We start from the raw sequence: 21,698 nt of genomic DNA, 5'->3' as shown, positions 1-21,698 counted from the left end.
TTACAGTCTTCCCACTTGCAACTGCGCCGCATGTTTTTGGGTTGTTTTTTTTTGGTAGACTTTCCTGCCAATTTGCAGTCCGATACCAGGCACCCGGCTTGGAGGATTAACGCCAGCTTGACAGTTTCCGACAGAGGCGGCACCAGGTGGGAGAAGCGACACCTCTCAAGTTACAAATGCACTTCAAACGAGAAATTCATACCAAAAAAGAACCTCTGACTAAAAGAAGAAATTAGCTACAAAAAAAACGCAAAAATTTCAACCATCACATTTGTAAATTATAACGGCATATTAGGACCATATATATATATATATATATATATATATATATATATATATATATATATATATATATATATATATATATATATATATATATATATATTCTGAGAAGAAAAAAAAAAGAAATTTACGGAAAAATAAACGCACACATTTGCGACATTACAAAGTGGCATATTTCCGAGAAAACAAACTCACAAATTTCTGAGGAATGAATTTGCAGATCTGCGAGAAAAAAAACTTGCATGAAAATACATATTGATGTTTGTGCCAAGTCACAATTCCCAACTGCGCAAAAATACCTGCGGTAGAAGAACTCGTTAAGTTATATTTTACTTTTTACTTTATTTGTTTAATTATACTTTTCGGTTGGGTTTTAAAATAATGAAATAGTAATTGCTTTAGCAGAGATTAACCATATCATATTAAGTATTCACACTTTGAACAGGCACTGCAAGAAACTTGGCCTTTTTTGGAGGAAAAGTCACATTATAAAGGGGCAAATTTTCCACTTTATAATGTCGCAAATGTTCAAGTTTTTTCTCGTAATGTGTGTTGTTTTTTTCTCTCGCAAATTTGCCACTTTATAATGTTGCAAATATCCAAGCTTTGTCTCTTAGAGTATTTTGTTTTTTTTCTCAGAATACTGCCGCCCACTCTAAAAACAGAGTTTATACATGGCCCAAATATGCCATCGTAGTAAATCAAGTAAAAATGGTATGCCTAAAAAAAGTGTTGATCTGTTAAGCAGTATTAGGCACCATTACTGGATTTATCCTGGTAGCCACCTTCTCTTTTTGTTCTACTTCCTGTTGACTTGAAAGAACTCTTATCTGGACTGAAAAGCTTTTTGTGACATTGGTCTTGATCTTCTGTCACAGTTGTTGCGTATTTGAGTCCATATGTTTTGACAAGAAAGCTCTCTGTGTAATGATGTAGACTGCTACGTTAGCATCTCATGCTAGCTACTGCTGTATGTTTGTGTGAGAAAAAGGTAGAGCGTTAAGTATGCACGTGGTATGTTTGAACATTTTCCACACACTTTTAGAACACACTATTGTATGTACAGTTATTAAATGTAAGCACCAAATATCATGGATTTTAATCAGAAATGCTTTTTGAAGATGACAAGAGAACAAAAGTTGCCCGTAGTAGCGTTATCATCTCATCAAGCCCTTCAGTTTAATTCCAAGCGACGACGTGCCAATAAAAGCGACTCCTATTTTGCCACCGTCCTCCACACACAAACAGTTTTGTCAAGCACTAAAGTAAAGAGTTGCTGGAGCCAAGTGACGCCACCCACGCACACTCTTCTGTAATTGTTTTTACAAAGATTCTGCAAGGACAAAGTGCCTCCTCCAGTGCAAATATGTTTTGTTGTGAAGCAAACCATTAAATCTTCATTACGGCTAAATAATTTATGAGCAGGTGAATTCAAACTATGAACAAAAAGATAATAAGATTCATATTTGATGTTTCCGGACATTTAAAAGAAATACCAACATGCAACATAAAACTTGCAAAGAGATATCAATGACTGCCTTCATTGCTATGACATATTTTGATAATAGGAACGCGCCAATGACATTTCCAGTATGCAGCTGCAAAAATGTGGATGACGGTTTTACGCGAAAAACAATTCCACTGCAGTGTCTGCTCAATGTGCAATTAAGGAGCATGTGCTGTGGAAATGAAGTGGAGGCGACGTAAAGTAATGGCTGACACGTCTGTCAGGAGGAGAACGCAAGGAAGAAAACAACTCCAGGCAGCTGACACTTGGTGATAAAGAACACGGTGAGACGAGCCAAAAACAACAACTTGCTCCCCGCAACTAACTGACGCCACCTTTGTCAATACTCTTCGGTGAAAACATAAGGGCGGAAAAAAATGTTTACAAGTTAACGAGGCATACAAAAAAAAAGCACGCTGTCACTAACACTGACTGGGAATTCTGAAATTTCAGACCTCAACTAGGAAAACTTGAATGGTAAGTCACTGCAAGTTCCTCCTCGAAGCACATTGATTTGAGATCGGTCGTTTGAAGTCACACAGCAGCATATAATAAACAAAGACCGTAAAACTAATTAGTAGTTCATTTTGTTTTTCATTGGATGCATGTAACATGTCCCACAAATTGCTCTGCAACTACAGTATGTATATGTGGTTAAATTATACTAAATGTACTTTTTTTTTTTAATGTTTGTTTTTTTATTTATCAAGCATACTCTATTTTCATACTGAACATTTTACATTTGTCGGTGAAATTGCTGTCCATCCTCTCATTATTCAGGTTTCCATTCCAATTGTTTAGGATTTTTTTAAGCAAATTTTCTGAAAATGTGCAAAACGAACATGCGACTTATGCCCGTTTCCATCTGTTCTTCTTTTGTAAATATTGAGAAGGGACTCCGCTGCTGTAGGTGGCAGTATACACCATAGAGATGTGATCCTCCAGTAATTTAAAAGAAGAAGAAGAAGACCAGGAAGCGACTCCGCCGTGCGATGACGTCGTATGAGTTTGCTTTTGTAATTCTTGATAAACCGTAGCGTTTCTTTTCTGTTTTCCATCCAAAATAGCATTAATATCTGCTTCTTTAATGAATTCCATAAAGATGTCTGTTTCGTCGTCCCCCAAAACATTTACTTAATTGTCCAACATTGCTTTGGGACTACAAACGTACGTGTGACGTAATATTCGGTCAAAACGTGAGACGTGTATCCGGTCTTGCCTGTGGTTATTCGCAAAAAGTGTTTCCATAGCCAAAATCTGTATTTTCCTTTTTACGATACGCTTCAAAATACCCTCAGCGTAAAAACTTTTTAGCGAATTTTGGGCCCTTTTTCAAATTTCTAGCGTTTCCATTCAGTTTTATTTTCATATTTCTTGAAAAATCAAAAAAATGGGGGTATGGAAACCCAACTATTGTGAGATAATAAAAATGAAAAATGTTTTAAGGGACATTTTGAAGTTCTTAAATGGACGCTGAAACAGTGAATAGTGGAGGAATACATTTATTTATAATTATATTTCTTATTATTTTCTTTTTATTAAATTTGAGTAGTCGACTACTTTCAAGCTTACATGTCCACTGTCACAGTGAAATATAATTTCATATGGAATTCAATGCAATGGTATCAATTTAGGGGGGGGGGGGGGTTAGTGTTAATGGCGGGGGTAATAAGACAAATAAAGCTTTTAGATATTTGAAATCTATTCGTTAAACATCTTTTTACTGAATCATGGTACTAAATAAAGGTCCACCATATGCTTATAAAATGCTAACATTAGCCAAATGTCCACCCTGTCATTGTCCACCTTGTCAGCTGGTATATAATATTACTGTTAGTAAATATGTTCTATGGGGGCCACATCGAACATATTATTGTAAAAAACATTTTTAAGTTAACTTCCCCTTTAAGGATGAAATGCTAGACAGACTGTAAAGTAACAATCTGAGGTGCATGAGGATGTTGATGATGCATGCCTTGCATCTCACGGGGTTATGTTTGAGCAGAATTCTGGTCTGAGTACAATTATTCTGCGGTAAAAATGTCTTTTTATGTTCCAGAAAAGTTATTTCTTCATAGTGGGACATTACAGATGATCAATTGGGGTTGAGAGCAGGTGAGCATCTGCTTGTTGTTTGCCTTGGAGTGAGCGAAGCTCGTAAATATTCCCAAGTAATATAAAACAGATTTGCCTTCGAATGCGCTGCCCTTCCCGCATTGACAGTAGGAAAATATAAATTGTTTTATTTACGCTGATGCTTGGTTGCCAGTCATAAATGGAAGGAGTGAATAATATTTGTTCCTTGCAATGACTCACTGGATAACCGAGAAGTGCAAACACGGCTGAGGGATCCTCGGTGATGAACGCAGGGGCTTTGACGTCCTTCGTTGGCACCCGGGTCCTCCCCAGGTGACGCTTCATGTCTGTGCGTCTGAAGGCAATGATTCACTCGGCTTGCGATAATGATTTCCTTTTCGACAATGGTGTGGGGTTGCCGTGGCAACTGCATGCTACGAGGTAACGGAAGATGACCAAGTCAGTGCTGCACAAAGTCCGCAGGCTTCTTTTTGGGGGTTGCCTAATTTCACATGGGGAAAGCTCGGCCTTTTAGATAATGAATGGATGTCAAAATTCTTTGAACAATTTAGAGAAAGGTCATCAATTTTTTTATACAAGAGTTTTTAATTAGTTTCAATTCATGAGTTGTGTTCCCACATCTCCAAAAATATCCTGTGACGTTGGATCAATCCAGTGAGTAAAACGAGGCAAAGGTCAACTCGTGGCTGTTTCACCATGTCAATACACCTACCTACAACGCCCTGAGCATCTGACAGTTCCTGGTTGAGAAGAACATATCCAAGCTTCAACCTCCTATTCAACTGACCTGCGCCATATGTTGTTTTGTTTGTTTTTTAACTTCCAATTTCAAAGGAATCATCAAGGGGAAGACATGGACAAAATCAAGATGGTTGAGGATCCTGGAAAGTTCCGAGAGTGCACAGAAGTGTCTGGGAAGCCTGGAAATGTGTGTTGGAACTTGCACTTTGGATTTTAACTCAGTCACTGCCATTGACGACTATAGACGTAAAAAATTCATGTGAACAATTTCTCTCAGTTTAACTTTTTTCATTTCATTTTTTAAGAAAATCTAGAAAAAACAGATATAAAATGTGTGATTAATCGTGAGTCAACTATTGAAGTCATGAGATTAATTATGAATACACTTTTTTTTTTTTCAAATTAGGCGTCAGGCGATTATTTTTTTTTAATTGTCATTAATCACCTGAATTCCCTAGTTAACTTACAATTAATCACAAATTTTCTATCTGTTCTGAATGTACAATAAAAAAAATCTAGTTTTTTTTACTCTTGTTAGCAAAAGTGAAAAAAAATGTTTAACTAATAGAAATAGTTCAAATTAATTTTTTATGTCTATAGCCGTCAATGGGAGTGAATGAGTTAAATGTATCTATATCAGGGGTGCTCAAGTTCGGTCCTTTAGAGCCCCTATCCAGCCTGTTTTACATGTTTCCCTCCTGCAGCACAGCTGAATCTAATGATCAGCTAATCAGCAAGCTTTGCAGAACAAATAAGTATGATTGATTGGTATTATTTTTTGTGGGAAAATGTTGTGGTATCAGAAGTCAAAGAACTAATTGCGTTCCCACTGTGTTATTGTGATGATGATATACACACTTCTTCTTTTGTTGTCATTCTGACTTCCATATGCCACTTCCATTGGCTAATAAGTTGCATTTTCTTATCCCGCCAGCATCCTTTCAGTTAGCTGATGATGTCAGTGGAAGGCAAAACAAATACCAGGCTGCATCATCCACTTGGCATCAAACCATGAACAAAGCGACGAGAGGTAAATCCAAGTGACAGTTCTCGGAAGTCTTTCAGGTCGTGTCCCTCATGTACGTGCAGGAAGTAAAAAAAAGAAAAAGAAAGGTAAATAATGCATTGTTTGCCCTCTATCACTTCTATTTTACTTCATTAAGTCTCCATCTTTCAACACTTATCTTCTGCCTGTCACTCATTCATGCTCCTTGACACTAACACACGCACACACACAAGCAGAGATGCTTACTTTGCGTTCGCCAGTGGCGAGGAGGCGTGGCCAAGATGAGAGACACATCCTGACGGGCATGCAATCAATCGATCGATCAATAAACCTCTATCTGGTAGAGTGCTGTCTACAATCACTCAGTACTGCTCCTGCCGCCATAACAGAACACACACACACACACACACACTCCTTGCCATTGGTCTACAAATCTGCTGCACAAAAACAAACAGCCACACTAAATGATATTGGCACTCATCTCTGCCAACGCTTATCCACATTCAGAGAAGCAGCATGGTGCCGTTTGTGTGCGTGTGTCTCGGCTACAACGCGTGTTGCGCAACAAGATCTTGATCGATAGCTAAAGCCTCATTATCATCGCACCTTATCGAAGACACGTTCGCCAGGCCGCCGGGGGGAAAAAGGCTCGTTGACGCAACCGGACGTCGTCTGGCAGAGTCGACATTTACGCTGGAGGTACTTTGAACGCCCCCGCGTTACACTTTACGCGGGGAAGGGGGGGGGGGGTGATGTTGATGATGAGTGCCTCCGTCTCCTAGCACAAATACCGCAGTAGATAGACTCACATTATGAATTTAAATGAATTTGATTGCTATTTTGACGACTTTGGCCTTACAGTAAATAGTCACCAAATGTTCCTGGCGTGTGGCCAGTTTTCCTTAGGAACACCAAAATTAGGTAGGGACGAGTAATCTTTCATGAGCAGAACCACAAAGAAGTCTGAAGAAGCCAGGCCCAAAAACACACAAGAGGTCTTCTATTTTGGTTCGTAGTGGACATTTTAAATGACCCCTCCTCCCATCCACCCATTTTCTATTCCGCTTATCCTCATTAGCGACGCAGGCATGCAGGAACCTATCCCAGCCGACTTCAGATGTGAGGTGAGGTACACCCTGGACCGGTTGCTAGCCAATCACAAGGCACATATAAACAGACAAATAACCATTCATACTCACCTAAGCAGAATTTAGAGTCTTGGATTAAGTAGTGATTGACGATTACAGTTTGGTTTGGCTTGAAATATTGACGGATTGAATATTTTATGCTACATGTATGTTACTTATTCATTTTCTGAACTAATTACTAATATATTTTTAACCCTATAGGTCACGCCTCCCAACTGACGTAGGGCGTTTTGTTTAGCAAGTAATTTTCTCTTGGAGTCCAAACACTTACTAATTTGCCTGCTATTTTGCTGTGTAAAGTTGGATGTTCTCCGTGTTAATGCGGTTCCAGCCAGATGTCAGTGAAAAATGGACTGCATCACTACAGGCACTAAATTTAACGTGCTAGCTGTGTCAGTCTTAGGTTAGCTTAGCAATTAGCATAGCTCCTCTGTCTTTTCTTGTTATCCCTTTGTGAGAACAATACTTGTCGGATGTGTTTTTATTTGCTGCCATGGAGGTGGCAATTGCTGACTCAGGAGTGAGTCTGCAACGGGGTTTTTTTTAGCCAGTATTAGCCAGTGACGTTTGTTGCTAGCTAGCTGGTTGTGGCCTTAGTTGCACTGAGCTAGCCTGCGTAGTTGACGTAAGCTATTCAATGTGTTTTAATCAGGCTTAAATCCAGATTTTGACCCGCAACTGATAAACTCCAGCTCACCCACAACCTGCACTGTGCTATAGAAAAAGGATGTCTGGATAGCATAACTTTATCCACTTATGCGGCAAGGCCATTGCGATCGACAAACCATAGCTGGTCATAACTTGTCTGCTGGGAAAGCAAGAGAGGGAGGAGGCGGTTGTGCCGAGCATGCTCAGTAGCACCTCTGGCCTACGGTGGAGTCGGGCTGACCTTGAGGGTGTCATATCGATCGATCAAGACAGAGGTTTGTGCGTGTGCGTCGGGAAGAGAGAGGGGAGGAGGCGTGCAACTTCTCCAAACAAGGAGAAAGCCAAAACCTCCGCTAATGATGAATCATTGATGGCGGGTGGACAGGCAAGTCTTCGCTTCACGTCGACTTTAGCACTCTCGCTTCATTTATATGTCTCGTTGGCCCTGCAACTTTACTTTCTATCACATGTCCGTCTTGCTCCGCCATCGCAATATTTTGATCCCAAGCATGGACATTTGATCGTTGATCATATATGCATAATTTTAATGACTTCTCTATCAGCTGCTGTTTACGCTAATATACAAAGCTTTCACTGAAGAAAAAACAAACAAACATTCAAAACAGCTGTCAAAGTAAACTCGCTTATGGGGACCATCATTTTTAGGTCTTGTCACTCTCATGTCATCATCTACATCAGGGGTGGCCAAGTTCGGTCCTCGAGAGCCACTATCCATCCTGTTTTCCATGTCTTCCTCCTTCAGCGCAGCTGATTCTAATGATCAGCTCATCAGCAAGCTTTGCAGAAGCCTGACAACGATCCTGATCATGATCCAGGTGTGTTAGTGGAGAGAAACATGGAAAACAGGCTGGATAGTGGCTCTCGAGGACCGAACTTGGCCACCCCTGATCTATATGAATTAACATGATTTTGAGTTGAGTTCTGGTGTATACCCCCACCACCACTATTTCACATTTTTTGTACAGTTCATATAATAATAATAATAATAATAATAATAATAATAATAATAATAATAATAATAATTTAAATGTGTTTAATTGAAATTTTATTTAATTAAATAAAAATAATAATAATAATTTTGGGTGTGGATGTGGCTCAACTTCCAATCAAGTCATGTTGACTTTCTTCCATTATCCATCCATCCATCCATTTTCTTGACCGCTTTTCCTCACAAGGGTCGCGGGGGGTGCTGGAGCCTATCCCAGCTGGCTTCGGGCAGTAGGCGGGGTACACCCTGAACTGGTTGCCAGCCAATCGCAGGGCACACAGAGACGAACAACCATACTCACAATCACACCTATGGACAATTTGGAGTGTTCAATTAACCTGCCATGCATGTCTTTGGAATGTGGGAGGAAACCGGAGTACCCGGTGAAAACCCACGCAAGCACGGGGAGAACATGCAAACTCCACCCAGGAAGGCCGAAGCCCGGACTTCTTCCATTATGCAATTGCTTCAAAATAAAATCATGAATTGTCATATCGCTCCCTACTTCAAACTGATTATTGTTTCCTATACACTGGAACAGTGTCCACTGTATGCTGCGGTGCGTTGCACCTTGGTCAATGTCACTTTTGCAACCATCTGCCATAACACTCGGACACGCTCGCACAACAACTCGCAAGCGCACGCAACATTACTGACAGGCATAAAAGCGCCATCCAGGTGTGTCAAGAATCGGGCATATCGTGAGAAGCAAACTCCGACCAAATGTTGCCCATTTGTTATTGATGAGAGAGGAGCACAATAACGTCACGCTTATGAATAATGTAAACATCAGCAATAGCAGTGAAATGGTTTATACACACACACACGCACACACGTGTGTTTCTCATACACATCTGTTCAGAACACACGGCCCGACACGCTCACATCGCACATTCCCAACATAGTCTGCCATCTACGCTGGAAGCAGTGGTTCCGTATGTTATATAATAACAGTCAGTTTTGATTATAACTGCTGGAAAGCTACTCATTTAACATTAGGTACTATTCCTGTGGCAGTGGCAGTGGTTATGTCACAATTATGTTTTAAAATGGTGTGATCCACCTGACTTCTCTCACCCCTGCTTTTGAACTCTTATACTTACAAGAAGCCTTAACTTACTTTGGAGTATGAATGGCAACAGGTGGATATGCAGGTTTATTGTACTTTCTGCCATCGACATTTTGTTTTATCAGTGTGTCACTATATTTTCATCAAATAAAAAAATTCTAATTAATAATGATAATAATAATAATAATACATTTACCAAGTATTGTGGCTTGTTAAATCTGCATATAAACACTGAGAAGCAATTTCTCAGTCTTTTATTTAGCTGTTTGTGAAATTTGTGCTTGCGGGCAACATTCACTCATATCTTGTGCATCTCCTGGAGGTTTAGCACAACACCCCACCACACCCCCGCCCCTAGTCTATAAAACATTGTGATGCCCCCGAGTTATGACGTCACAACATGCGCCATACCTCCTGTGGGAACAACTCGCACTAATGTCTTTCTCCTCACACATGTCGACATTACGGAGGCAGCTTTAAGGTCTTAAAAGGCCTTTTCATTCCGAATGACCACATTTGTAAGCCACTGGTGAAAGAAGAAAAACACACACACACAAAAAAAAAAAAAAACACATGGAAAGCTCATGGCCCATCTGTCACGATGACCACTTCTCCCCGGAGAACTATGAATCAATCTCTGCCAAAATTCTACACTTCAACTGTCACAACTGAGACTCCAGCACATTCTATTTATTTGAAAATGTGTTTAAAGCCTATCATTTGCGTATAACTCTAAAAGTTCATGTAGATAACACGACGCATGCATGTTATGCGCAGCAATTATGGTTAGTTCACAAAGAATGAGAAAGCCAAGCTAGCAAGATTAGTCAAATCTACAAACTGGATCACATTAGAAGAAGCAAACGGTCATTGAAGCGAACGTCAGCAAAGCTGAGAGGAAAATAAAAAGAAAAGGGCTTCCCGGCAGCCACCAGCACCAGGACTGGATGGATTCATGGACACACAGCCTGCTTTTTTCTAATTTGTTACGTTATGCCAATGAGAGCAACACACAAACATATTGGTGACAATTATACTCATTTGATGTATAATTTACATAGAATACAATGAGAAGCGAATTGAGGTCTCATGGATGACGCGCCTTTTTTTTAATTTTGCAAATAAGTGGTTTAATTTTCCAGAGGAGGTCCCAATTGTACAACTTCTGCAGGTGTCCCACTTTACAATGAATAGAACCTTGTTGGTGCCCCCCTGCAGGCCAGCTGGTATATTGCATCTTCACGAAACCATCCATTATTCCCATCAAAACATTGTCCTCGTGGCTTTGCCAAACAACTACAACTAGCGCAGTCTTACCTTTGATTCCAAACTTGGAGTTGCCACCAAATTTGAGGATAGCCAACATAATCAGGAAACCGAAGAAGGCAACGGCGGCGATTCCCACCACCACGTACACCTGCGGGTTGGGCAGAACTTAGCAGATAGGTCGAGCGGACTGGCCAGATGGAATTTTGATTGAGGACTTACGGCGACTCTGTCTTCTGGTGGGTCTGCAGTGGGCCCATCTGTTGATACACAAATAACTAGTGGTAAGATGTTGTTAAACAAGTGGATGACTATATGACTTTGCTCTTGTTTTAGATAACGTATTAGGGTAGCACAAAAAAAAAAAAACGTATTTATAGCATTACCTATGGGGATGTCTGCAGCCAAGAGAAGGTGGTGTTAAGAAGCAGCAAGAGAGAGAGAAAGGAAAAACAAATTAGACAGGAAAAACGTCAAGAGATTTCAACAGTATTTTCCTTAACATGCAGTTTACAAATGATGCCATCTATCATGGAGCGCCAGAAACACAACAATGGCACACAGGAAACATGCAAAGACATAAAAAAGCTACATAAAAATAAACATGGAACACGATAAGAAGGAAAGACACACTCGTGTCGATTGTCATCTTTGCTGCAAGGAAGTAATAATAATCATAATAAAAAGGAACCACAAAGAAAATGGTAACAAAAAAAAAGTTACACATAAAAATAAATGAGCAAGGCAATAGATTTTTGAAAAATATATTTTTTTCAAAATAATGTACTATTACGAGATTAAAGTTGTAATTTTAATGGTCTCCAGGGGTAAGGATCGAACCCACAACCTCACGGATGGGAGACGACCACTCTATCACTGAGTCATGCCGCCCAACTTATAACAACTAATATTATATAACTTAACCTTAAAAAATATATATGATCATAAATTACATAAAATTTAAAAACATCATTAAAATTATTGGTCCTAAATGTTTTCGCTTTTTTAAATACATATAGTTAGAACTTCAGTCACTTTATTTTCAACATTATCCACTACTTTATTTCTCTTTTGGAATACCACAACTTTTTTTTCTCATAAACATATCGATTTATTTTCAGAAAATGTCAGCGGGGAAAATTCTAATTCATGAGGAAATAGGTAATTTTACAACAGTACTTTGTAATGTTTACGTTAACCAACTTTAGTATTGCAATATGACTTTTTGTTCTTCTATTCTTCATTTGCACTTACATAGATTTTATTAAAGGAAACATTTGTACACTCACCATAGTAGTATGAATCTTTGTCAGTTCCTGCACAAGTACAATAAAAAGATTCAAAATAAAGTTCCATCAATAGTTTATCAAAGACAAGACCTAACAAGAAGGTTTTTGATATTGCAGAATTCAAATGTGGTGTGCGACATAATGACCTGTCAAGTGTGGGTCCTCACCGTCCCAGGGTTTGTGCATGAAGTGGGCCTCGACCCGCTTCTGGTCTATTCCATACTTGTTCTTGGCCACCAGCGTGTAGAGGCCGTTGTTGAGGTGCGTGGGGCTGTCCAGCTGCAGACAGCCGTGATACTCGCGCTCGGTCACATCATAGATCTTGGTCTTGATGAATTTGTCCTCCGTCACCGTTTTGTTGTCCAGAAACCACTGCATGGTAGGTTCCGGGTTGCCTGGGAAATGGATCCGTTCAGTTTAGCATTCTGGAAATCAATCTTAAATCAGTAATATACTTTATTAGTCAGCCTATAAAAGCTCTCCCTTCACAGACATTTCTCCTCTGTTGGCCTCTCATGCTGTCCGAGCAACAAACAAAAGGGAGTTTGCAAACGTGTGGACGCTGGCCGGACTTGACCGATGAAATAGCTTAGCGCTAGTTAGCTAGGACGAGGCTACAGGCTAGTGCAATACAACGCGGATGGATTTAAAATGAGACCAAAGATAACACGGCATCCTGGCTTCTGCTGTTGGCCAGGGTACGACGCGGGTTACTTCAGGTTAAAATAAATTTCCATGGAGTGATACACTGGCTTTCTAAACGTATGATGACGATATAGTGCTATAATAAGTGCACTCCATTTGCCATTTAGTATTTTGCCCAAATTGGATTTGTCATATGTTGGATCGTGAAGTGTTTTGGGGGGAAAGCACATTAAGTAACCAACACAAGTTGATTTGGGATTAACCTGAACCAGAATAGAGAGTCCTGCTTTTGGGCCTGAGTCCATACACTAGTATTTAATGTTGTTGTTTTTGTTTTTATTGACAAATTAAGCCACTAATAAGCCACTTGTAATATTACAACTACAGGTAGTCCTCTAGTTACAAACATTCAATTTGTGAACGTTTCGAAGATACAAACAAAGGCTGACTGATTTCCATAAAGGCCGTATTTTGCTCACAAGTTAATATTTTTAAGTGCGTGCCACATTATTACATTATGGTACAGTACTGTAGTGTAGTTCCCCTCTCTGCCACAACCCCGCCGAGCAGCACTGCGGCATTTGCGCAATTCGTCTACCTCACTGTCCTGTGAATGGCGCACGTATCATACACCACATGTTATTAAAAAATATATATATTAATATTAACATTTATTATTTATATATATATATATATATATATATATATATATATATATATATATATATATATATATATGTATTTTTAAATTTAATTCATGCACTATATAGACAATATATACTGTATAGAATTTAATTTGACTTACAAACAACCTCTCGTAACCCCATTGTGTTTGTAAGTTGAGGACTACCTGTATTTCTTGTAAAACTATTACTCTATTTTCATAAACTTGGGACTTAATTATGTGTTTTCTGTTGTATTATTATGACTTTTGTCTTGAAGAAAACACATTGAATATAAACCCAGTAAGACTCTGAGATCTGCATACTGGGTTCGATTAGTGGAGCCCAGAGTTCAAAGTAAACATAATGAAGCAGCATTTTGCTGTTATGTTGCACACAAATGGAATTAGCGTCAAACAGATGTGAAGTCAGCCGCCAGGTTAAAAACTTTGCTTTGATTTTGATCTTATAAACATTTTTTACTTTTTGTACTTTTAAATGATTGTAAAGATGTTTGTAAATGTGTTTAAACTTTAAAGTATGTTCTTCTTTTTGTAAGCTACTTATGGTTTCTCTGTTTTGTTACTGAATGTCGTGGACTATCGTGATTGTTGTAGGTATTGTGAGTTGACTTATGTATGAAATGTGCTATATACTGTAAATAAATCTGCCTTTTCTTGCCTTTCCACATTTATATTTGCAAGAAGTAAGTGGAAATTGTATGAGACAAAAGTTCTATCAGGAGAGAAAAATAATGGGGACGTGATTACATGAGAATAAAAACATTATATCATTTCAAAAATACCACCTTACAAAGCTTTTCTTTTAAAATGATGACTTATTTCTTATTTCTATTTTTAATTTTACTTCTCTCTTTGTTAATATTACTTTTGATCCATAAAATTGCAGTTTTATTGTCTGTTTAGAGTCATAATATTCTAAAAACAAAAGAAAAAAAAAAGCATAACATTTTTACTAAAATAGAGCTCGAATTTTGCAGGGGAAAAAAAATGTCCACGCAGCTGCTAGGACACTGACTAGTGAGTGTAAATGACAGTCCAACCCACATCTTACCTGCGACACTAAAGGGAATGCACCAATGGTGGTCTGAGATGGCGTCACTCAGCTTGGTGATATTCGGAGGAACTGAGGAGATTAGCAGCAGCGGGCACAAAAAGAAAGTTAACACTAGTGAAGCATGAAAAGCAAAGAAGGTATGTCTTGTCCGGCTCTGCATGAAAGACTTTCATCTAATTGGATTTTTGCACACAAAAAAGGGGGGCAAACGTACATAGTATGTCCAATAGCAGCGAGGACTCTTTCTCGCCGACGATGTTCTCTGCGCTGCAGCTGATCTTGCTGTTATGGTCCAACGATGACAAGTTGGACAAACGCAGCACGGAGCTCTGACCCGATGTCAAGATCTGCGCACAGGATGAAGCGTGAACGGATTTTAGCAGAAGTGGATGCTCTCAATTGCCTTTTTTCTTTTTCATTCCTTTCTCATTGCTTTTTTTCAGTCCGATACCAGTACGAGTAATCAACTTGTGAGTAGTCACCGATACCAAGTACTGATGTCACTTGTATTTTTGATACATAAACATCAACTTTCCGCAAAAAACAATGACAGATAATTATAACCCCTTCAGACCGTAAATATAAATGAATAAAATGCATCATTTTGATGATGTCAACACCTCTAGTTCTTGATTGGATCTTACATAACCAATCACAATCGCAAGTTGGTTTGCATGATGTTCATGTTAAAAATGTTGCATGTAAGCTTATAGGTTTACAACACAACCATATTATCCTGGTGTCCACTATAACAACAAAAAACATGAAATAACCACCAAAAAAACATTTTCATGTTGTTCTTATGCGGGAAAAGAGTCAAAATAACCTAAAATAAATACATTTTGCCAAGCAGAAAAAGATAGATAGATAGATATTCTTTATCTTTTGAGAATAGTGATGATTAAAATGCCATTACAGTAAATAAAATATATAATTGTGGCACGCTGTAACTTCTTCTTTCAAATGCAATTAATTCGAATGTCCCTAATCATCATCATAATTTGCCCTCGCTTAATTCCTTCACATGCCTCTTCAATATTAAGTCGCCTTCAATTATGCTCAGACAACACCCCAAATGCTAATATTATCAGTCTATCAGACAAGCTAATGTGCTACAAAGTGCAAATTTAATCCTCTGAAAAGTCATTAACAATTATTCTCACAATAACACCATTCATTTCCCCACCCAGAAACCATTAGTTTGATTTACTGATGATGACTCCAGGCAATGATGCTTTATTGCGCTCCTTTCCATGACTTGTGAGCGATGTACAGTACGTGTCAATGTATGAGAGGTGGTGTCATGTCACATGTGTACGGACCTCGTAGTTCGTGACCAGCGGCATGTTCCAGATGAGTTCGGGCGAGGGCACTCCGGAGGTGGCGCAGGACAGCTGCATGTTCTCACCCTCCATGACGGTCACTTTGGACGGCGTCAGTGTTGCCATGGGAAGCTCTGAGGAAGATGAGATAGAGGAGAAGGGAATTAGTGATGGAATGAAACGACAACACCCCCCCCCTTCCCCATTGATACACTTTACACGAACAAACACACACGCAGTCAAAAGACAGATTCAAACTCGCCTTTCATGTGTGAGCACTCAAATCCACACACACAAAGTAACACAGAGAAGCAAGTTACACACTCATTAGCGCTGCATGTCTCCAGCAAGCAGGCTGCTAATACACCGATTGGCCACAGTTCCGTTTGTGTGAATGTGCGAGTGTGTGTGCGTGTGTGAACAAGGCTAACCAGAAGGTGATGTGTGCATGACGAATTCAACTCATCTGAAAAGACCCGACAACAACAAAAAAAGGTGACTTTTGACCTGTAAAGGTCTAAAAAAGGAACAATATGTTACCCTTGTCATTTATGAGATTGTCTTTGTTTAAAGTTTAAGGTCCTGAAAAGGGTCAAGACAAAAAATAAATAAAGAACTTTTCCTTTTTATCGGATCTTCAATCACGAGCAAACGTTTGCAAATTCAAATCACATCGAGTCCACACGTCAAATTAAAGCGCCTGATGTGGACTCTCCATATCTGTAATCATTCAATCAAATGGCGGTGCAACAACTGCAAAGCGTGTACTTCATGGTTTGAAAATGTCATCAATCTTTTTAATAACAAGTCTTGCATTTACAGCACTATAATTCTACTGCAGTGATAATTTTTCACTAATTGTTGAAGTATTTTGATCAGTGCCATATAAAGCATGCCATTGTAAAAATCCTATAACCGAGCTGCTTGTCAATGTCTAGATCCTAATCAGGTAATGAAAGTTATGTCCGCCTTGTGCATTAGTTATTTAGGACCACATAAAAACGAAGAGACGGTCCTCACAGGCCCTAAGCCGGTCAGGAAGAAGAGACGGCGAGGCGTTGACAGCAAGTGCACATTAAACCGGACGGATTTCTTATCAAGTCCTTTTGTCCGTCGGCCTGTCACCAAGGCAACCCACTTATCACCACGGCAACCCGTTCAATCACCGCCAGAGACACTAAAAGACAATCGCTTCAGCGGTGCCAGCCGCCATGTTAGAAGCACATAACTTAACAGCCATCCTAAAAAGAAAAACTCCCTTTGTCCAATTAAAGTGTCTATACGCCTAAAACATGAGGCCGATTGTAGCTGGAAGAACACGGGAGGATTCTGTTGGGAAATTATTTCCACGCTCGGCTTTTTGGGGTGAACCCAGCCGTGACATTTGGTGATTGTAATCCCTGCTTTGAGAGCCCATCAGAAGGAAGGAGGGCTAATTAGCATAGCGGCTCAGCTAGCAAATGTTTTGTTGCGTCTCCGTTTTGGCTCGGTTACAGCCCACCTGCAGCATGCATGTAAACATCTGGAAAGTCACGGGAAAATATGTATTTATACTGAATATATATATACATATAATTGTGGTATATAGGTCCTTCTTTAAAATTATTAAGAGTTCAGAAAATAGTGTCTGTTTTTGTACTCATCTGCAGGTGGAAGATGGTGTCTATTTTGTGAATAATATCAATGTTACAAGTGAAATCACAAGTGATGTCAAGTGAAAGTTTAAAACAAACATTTTAAAAAGGACTCTTAGAGAGGATTTAGTGTAATAAATAACATGGAAATTGTCCCAATTGCTGTTAAAGACACTAGCTTGCCATTATTTATGATGTAACTTGTTTACGCATTCATTGGAGAGACCATTTCTGTGCTTTGGTGGGTGCAGCTGGTTTGGTGTGCAAAACAAAAACAAAAAAAATTAAAGTTAACACTTTAATGTACGTGTGACCAAATATTGAATACCTGATGGAAAAAAGGGAGGGGTTTATTTTACTCAAGCAGGTGACACACCAGAACCTATATTTGATATATTTAGGGGACTGTGTTTTTTATTCGAGGAATTTCATAATACAGTAGCGAATATCTAACGGCTGCAATTGGACTGTTTTCTGCACATTATTGTTCATTTCATTGTAAACTTGCCTCATTGAACACAATTAGTCTTTATAAATAAGTTAACATGTTTAAAGGTCAGGAGACCTTCCGTTTGAGAGCAACCATATGCCTTGACTTAATGTCATTACTCTTAAAAGACTTAATCAAATTAAACCTATGCTTTAATAATATCCCCATTAATCATCGTACCTCGTTCTTTTATTTTCATCACCCCTTTTATTAAATTCCAATGTTGCCATAAAAAGCGTGTTGTTACGGCATTGGTATCCCGCTGGTTTAATTTACTCGGATTCAATCCAAGCGCTCTTCAGACGGCGGGAAATTCACCAAAAGTACGAACGGGCTCTGTGGACACTGAAGCCATCTGGTCTCCTTAGGGGCTTTGTTCTGCTGTTTACTGCCAACATGTGTGATTTGTCTTTGTACACAGCATATAAGCGCACAGGGAAAATGTTGTCTGTCTAAACCTCATGGACGACTAACTACAAGTTGGAAACCAGTTTGTGTACTCAAATGCAGATAGGAGGAGGCTAGGCATGGGCACGGTATTAAAATATTTCTAAAATGATTTTTTTTAAATATATATATGGGTAAATAAAAACGGCATTTTTTCCCATTCAACACAATGTAATGTATTTTTTAACAAAATATAAAATATTTAGCACAGAAGAAATGTGTATCATGTTAAGTTTAAATAAATAAATACATGTTAACATTCTTCCTCATAGTGTCCCGTCACCGCTCTATTTTTAAAAGTAGAAAGACCAATGGACTACTCATGTTGTCCTTGGTGTAACTAGTACCCACTGGCACTTTTTTTTTTTTACATAGTTTTTTTGTTTGTTTGTTTTTTTAGGACATTGAACATTAATAAACAGAGCAAAAAGGCATCTGTGTTAGCAGGAGAAAAAAAGAGTTAATTGGAGGCAATTATCTTCAAAGATGCGCCTCGTTAACTCAACCCTGCAAGCAAGCAACCCCAAATCGTCCCATGCCGAGGGGAGGCATATTCTATGGTGGAGCCCTTTTAGTTTGAAACAAAGATTATTACTAAGAAATGTAGCAAAATCAAATAAAATAGCCACATAGTATAGCACAGCGGCTAGTGGTTAGCATTCCTGCTTCACAGTTTTGAGGTTCGGGTTCTAATCTGGACTTTAGCCTTCCTGTGTGGAGTTTGCAGGTTCTTCCTGCCACTCTATAGAAATGGATAGATATTGTTTTTTTTTTTAATAAATATTAATTAAATAATTTTAACTATTACTGTACTGTACTGTATGAGAACAGACACTATAGAAAATGGACGGATGGTCTTGGCTTGTCTGTTCTATAGTGGATCTGCAGCACCAAACAGAGTGAGACATATGTGTGAGATCAGTGCAGGCCTGAGGGCACGGTCGCCGCTCTGACACTGACAAGTGGACAGACTGACACGCAAACGGACAGAAAAAAAAACCCTGACGAAGCAAAGGCTAACCGTCCATCTGGACCTTTTCAAGTCCTCTGCGTAACCCTGACAGCCGTGGGGCTCCGACCGGACCGTGCCCGCCTCCTCATGTGTCAGTCCGCCAAAGGGAGGAGAGGCGGGCTTCCCCTTAATGCCAAAAATAAACTCCGCTAATGGACAGAGGGAGGGGGGAGCCGATCAATAGGAATTATCAGCGGCACCGTTAGCTTCCTGCAGGCATCGTTTGTGTTCTCTGGGTCCCGACTGCTCCGAGCAGTCGCTGACCATGTTGCTCATTCCGCCATTAAAAGTCTCTTACAGGGACAAAATCACAATATTTTTCAAAACTGTGTGGTAAATGTTAGAAATCGCTGATGCTGGAGTCGTCTGATTTCCTTGCAGGATTAGTAAATGAGAATGGTTTGTTGCTATACGTGCCCTATGATTAACTGGCAAACACCTTAATAATAATAATAATAATAATAATAATAATAATAATAATAATAATAATACTCATAATCATAATAATAATAATAATAATACTGAGAAGAACAACCACTTTGAAATTCTTTGATTTTAATTTAAAAAACACGCTAAAAATAATCAAGCAAGAAATATATATTGTTTATGTTTTCTAGGTAATTCTATAAAATGCTACATAAAAGTGTTTTGTTTATAAAATGCTACATAAAAGTGGTTTATTAAAGGTTATAAGGCAAATAGTTTAGGATTTTCAAGATTTTAGGGTGGTCAAAGGCCCTGTATCCCCCTAGATGAGTTCCACCCCTGCACTGAACAGCAGCCGAAGCCATTTGCCACATTCAGAACCAATTCTACAATTTAATTATCTTTATTCACCGCAATGTTTTGAAGAGAAATTGTCTTACTATTTAAAGGGATACTTGACTCATTGAGACATTTCCAGCAGTATAACGTTCATATAACTTAACAGAACTAGTATAAAGTTAATGGTTCAGTTTGCTGACCAAACCCAGAAAACAGGTGAGCCATGATTGGTTGTTACCTACTTCCTCGGCAGAGGTGATGTCATCTTCAGTCGACAGCAAGTGTAAAAAAAAATATTTTAAAGGTAATAATTGTACATGAAAAATAACAAAGTTACCAAATTCATTCTGGACACATTTCTAACTATAACTTATACGTTTTTGCTAGTGAAAGTGGCTCAATTAGTCAAGTATCTCTTTAAGTTGTAAATATTTCATTTGTATCTTTTAATTAGTCTTGCTGTCCGTGTCAAATTTCATTTTTAGATTTTTAGTATAAGCTGCCTACTGCTGAAAAATGGATGGTGGGCCGCAAATGGCCCCCATGCCGTAGATTGGACATCTTTTTTTTCTTCTTTCTTTTTCCAATTTTCTTTCCATTTTGTTTAAATATATATATATATATATATATATATATATATATAATTATATAATAATAATAATAATTATATATATATTATTTTGGAGGGGGGTGATTTTAGCATAGCCTATTTAATATTTTCATGGTTATGTTTCTTTATTTAAATGTACACAGTACTTTATTAAGAAAGTAATAAAATTTTAGTATTTATGTAATTCAGTATTACATCAAAATCTTTATGAAAAAGACACTCAAAGAATCTCACTGAACTACAACTTTACAAAGTTACTGTAAAATGATTTTTGTTGTTTTGTTTGTTTAGTCAGAGTAACTTATTTTTGCACTAGCCTGACATTTAAAAACAAAAAAAAATGAGATGCCTTCATATTCTATTATTGTTAGTCAACATTTTGTAACAATTTTCATATCAATTATTTTCCCAATGATTTGAAATGCAAACCAATCAGAAGTAGAAATACGTTGGCGGGTCTGACCGAGCCAAATTGTAATGGGACCCTGTTTATGAACAGTGTCGAAAATAGAGCGGTTCATGAAAAATTCATAGTGTTGTTATAAAGGAGGCAAATAAACATTGTGTCAATTAAATCCAGACGTTTATATACTCCAGCATGTTAGGCATGCAAGGAGGGGGCTTGTTTTGTAAATAGCGTGTTTCGCTGCGCTGGGTTTTATCAGTGTTCATCCAAATGTTGTAGGTATTTTATTTTTAGGGTTTAGCAATTTCCCATTGCAAAGATAACACATTCCTTCAGGGAATACTAGACATTGCCTCTTTGCAGGGCATTAATCCAAATCCAAAATGTTGACGCACTCCATTATAATTGATCAATTATAGATAAATTTGGACACATATCCTCAAATAGTGTCCGTCATTCAGATACCATGTGTCATCCAATTAAGACAAAGACCTCAAATAGATGCTTCACATTCCCATCAGGAAATAAAAATCTGATGAGTCTTTTTTTTTTTTAACCATGTTGCT

At 38.5% G+C, this 21,698-nt stretch overlaps 1 protein-coding gene across 5 annotated transcripts in view; it reads right to left on the bottom strand.

The window, feature by feature from the left end:
• Window positions 1–21,698, bottom strand: part of ntrk2a (neurotrophic tyrosine kinase, receptor, type 2a) — a 74,774-nt gene that overhangs the window by 47,684 nt on the left and 5,392 nt on the right. For 3 of the 5 annotated variants that reach the window (XM_077561312.1, XM_077561313.1, XM_077561316.1), the window contains exons 6-13: window positions 15,769–15,902; window positions 14,661–14,793; window positions 14,444–14,515; window positions 12,209–12,457; window positions 12,063–12,089; window positions 11,160–11,171; window positions 10,996–11,033; window positions 10,825–10,924 (exon numbers count right to left, since the gene is read on the bottom strand). In XM_077561312.1, the coding sequence (XP_077417438.1) occupies window positions 10,825–10,924; window positions 10,996–11,033; window positions 11,160–11,171; window positions 12,063–12,089; window positions 12,209–12,457; window positions 14,444–14,515; window positions 14,661–14,793; window positions 15,769–15,902 (765 nt within the window). Of the gene's footprint in view, window positions 1–9,977; window positions 10,034–10,824; window positions 10,925–10,995; window positions 11,034–11,159; window positions 11,172–12,062; window positions 12,090–12,208; window positions 12,458–14,443; window positions 14,516–14,660; window positions 14,794–15,768; window positions 15,903–21,698 lie in introns of those variants that run through there. The other 2 variants (XM_077561317.1, XM_077561314.1) reach the window with 2 other exon arrangements.

The sequence above is a fragment of the Vanacampus margaritifer genome, chromosome 3 (genome assembly GCF_051991255.1).
Source record: "Vanacampus margaritifer isolate UIUO_Vmar chromosome 3, RoL_Vmar_1.0, whole genome shotgun sequence".
Lineage (NCBI taxonomy): Eukaryota > Metazoa > Chordata > Actinopteri > Syngnathiformes > Syngnathidae > Vanacampus > Vanacampus margaritifer.
The sequence above is the reverse complement of the archived record's forward strand: the minus strand, read 5'-3'. Positions and strand labels throughout refer to the sequence as shown.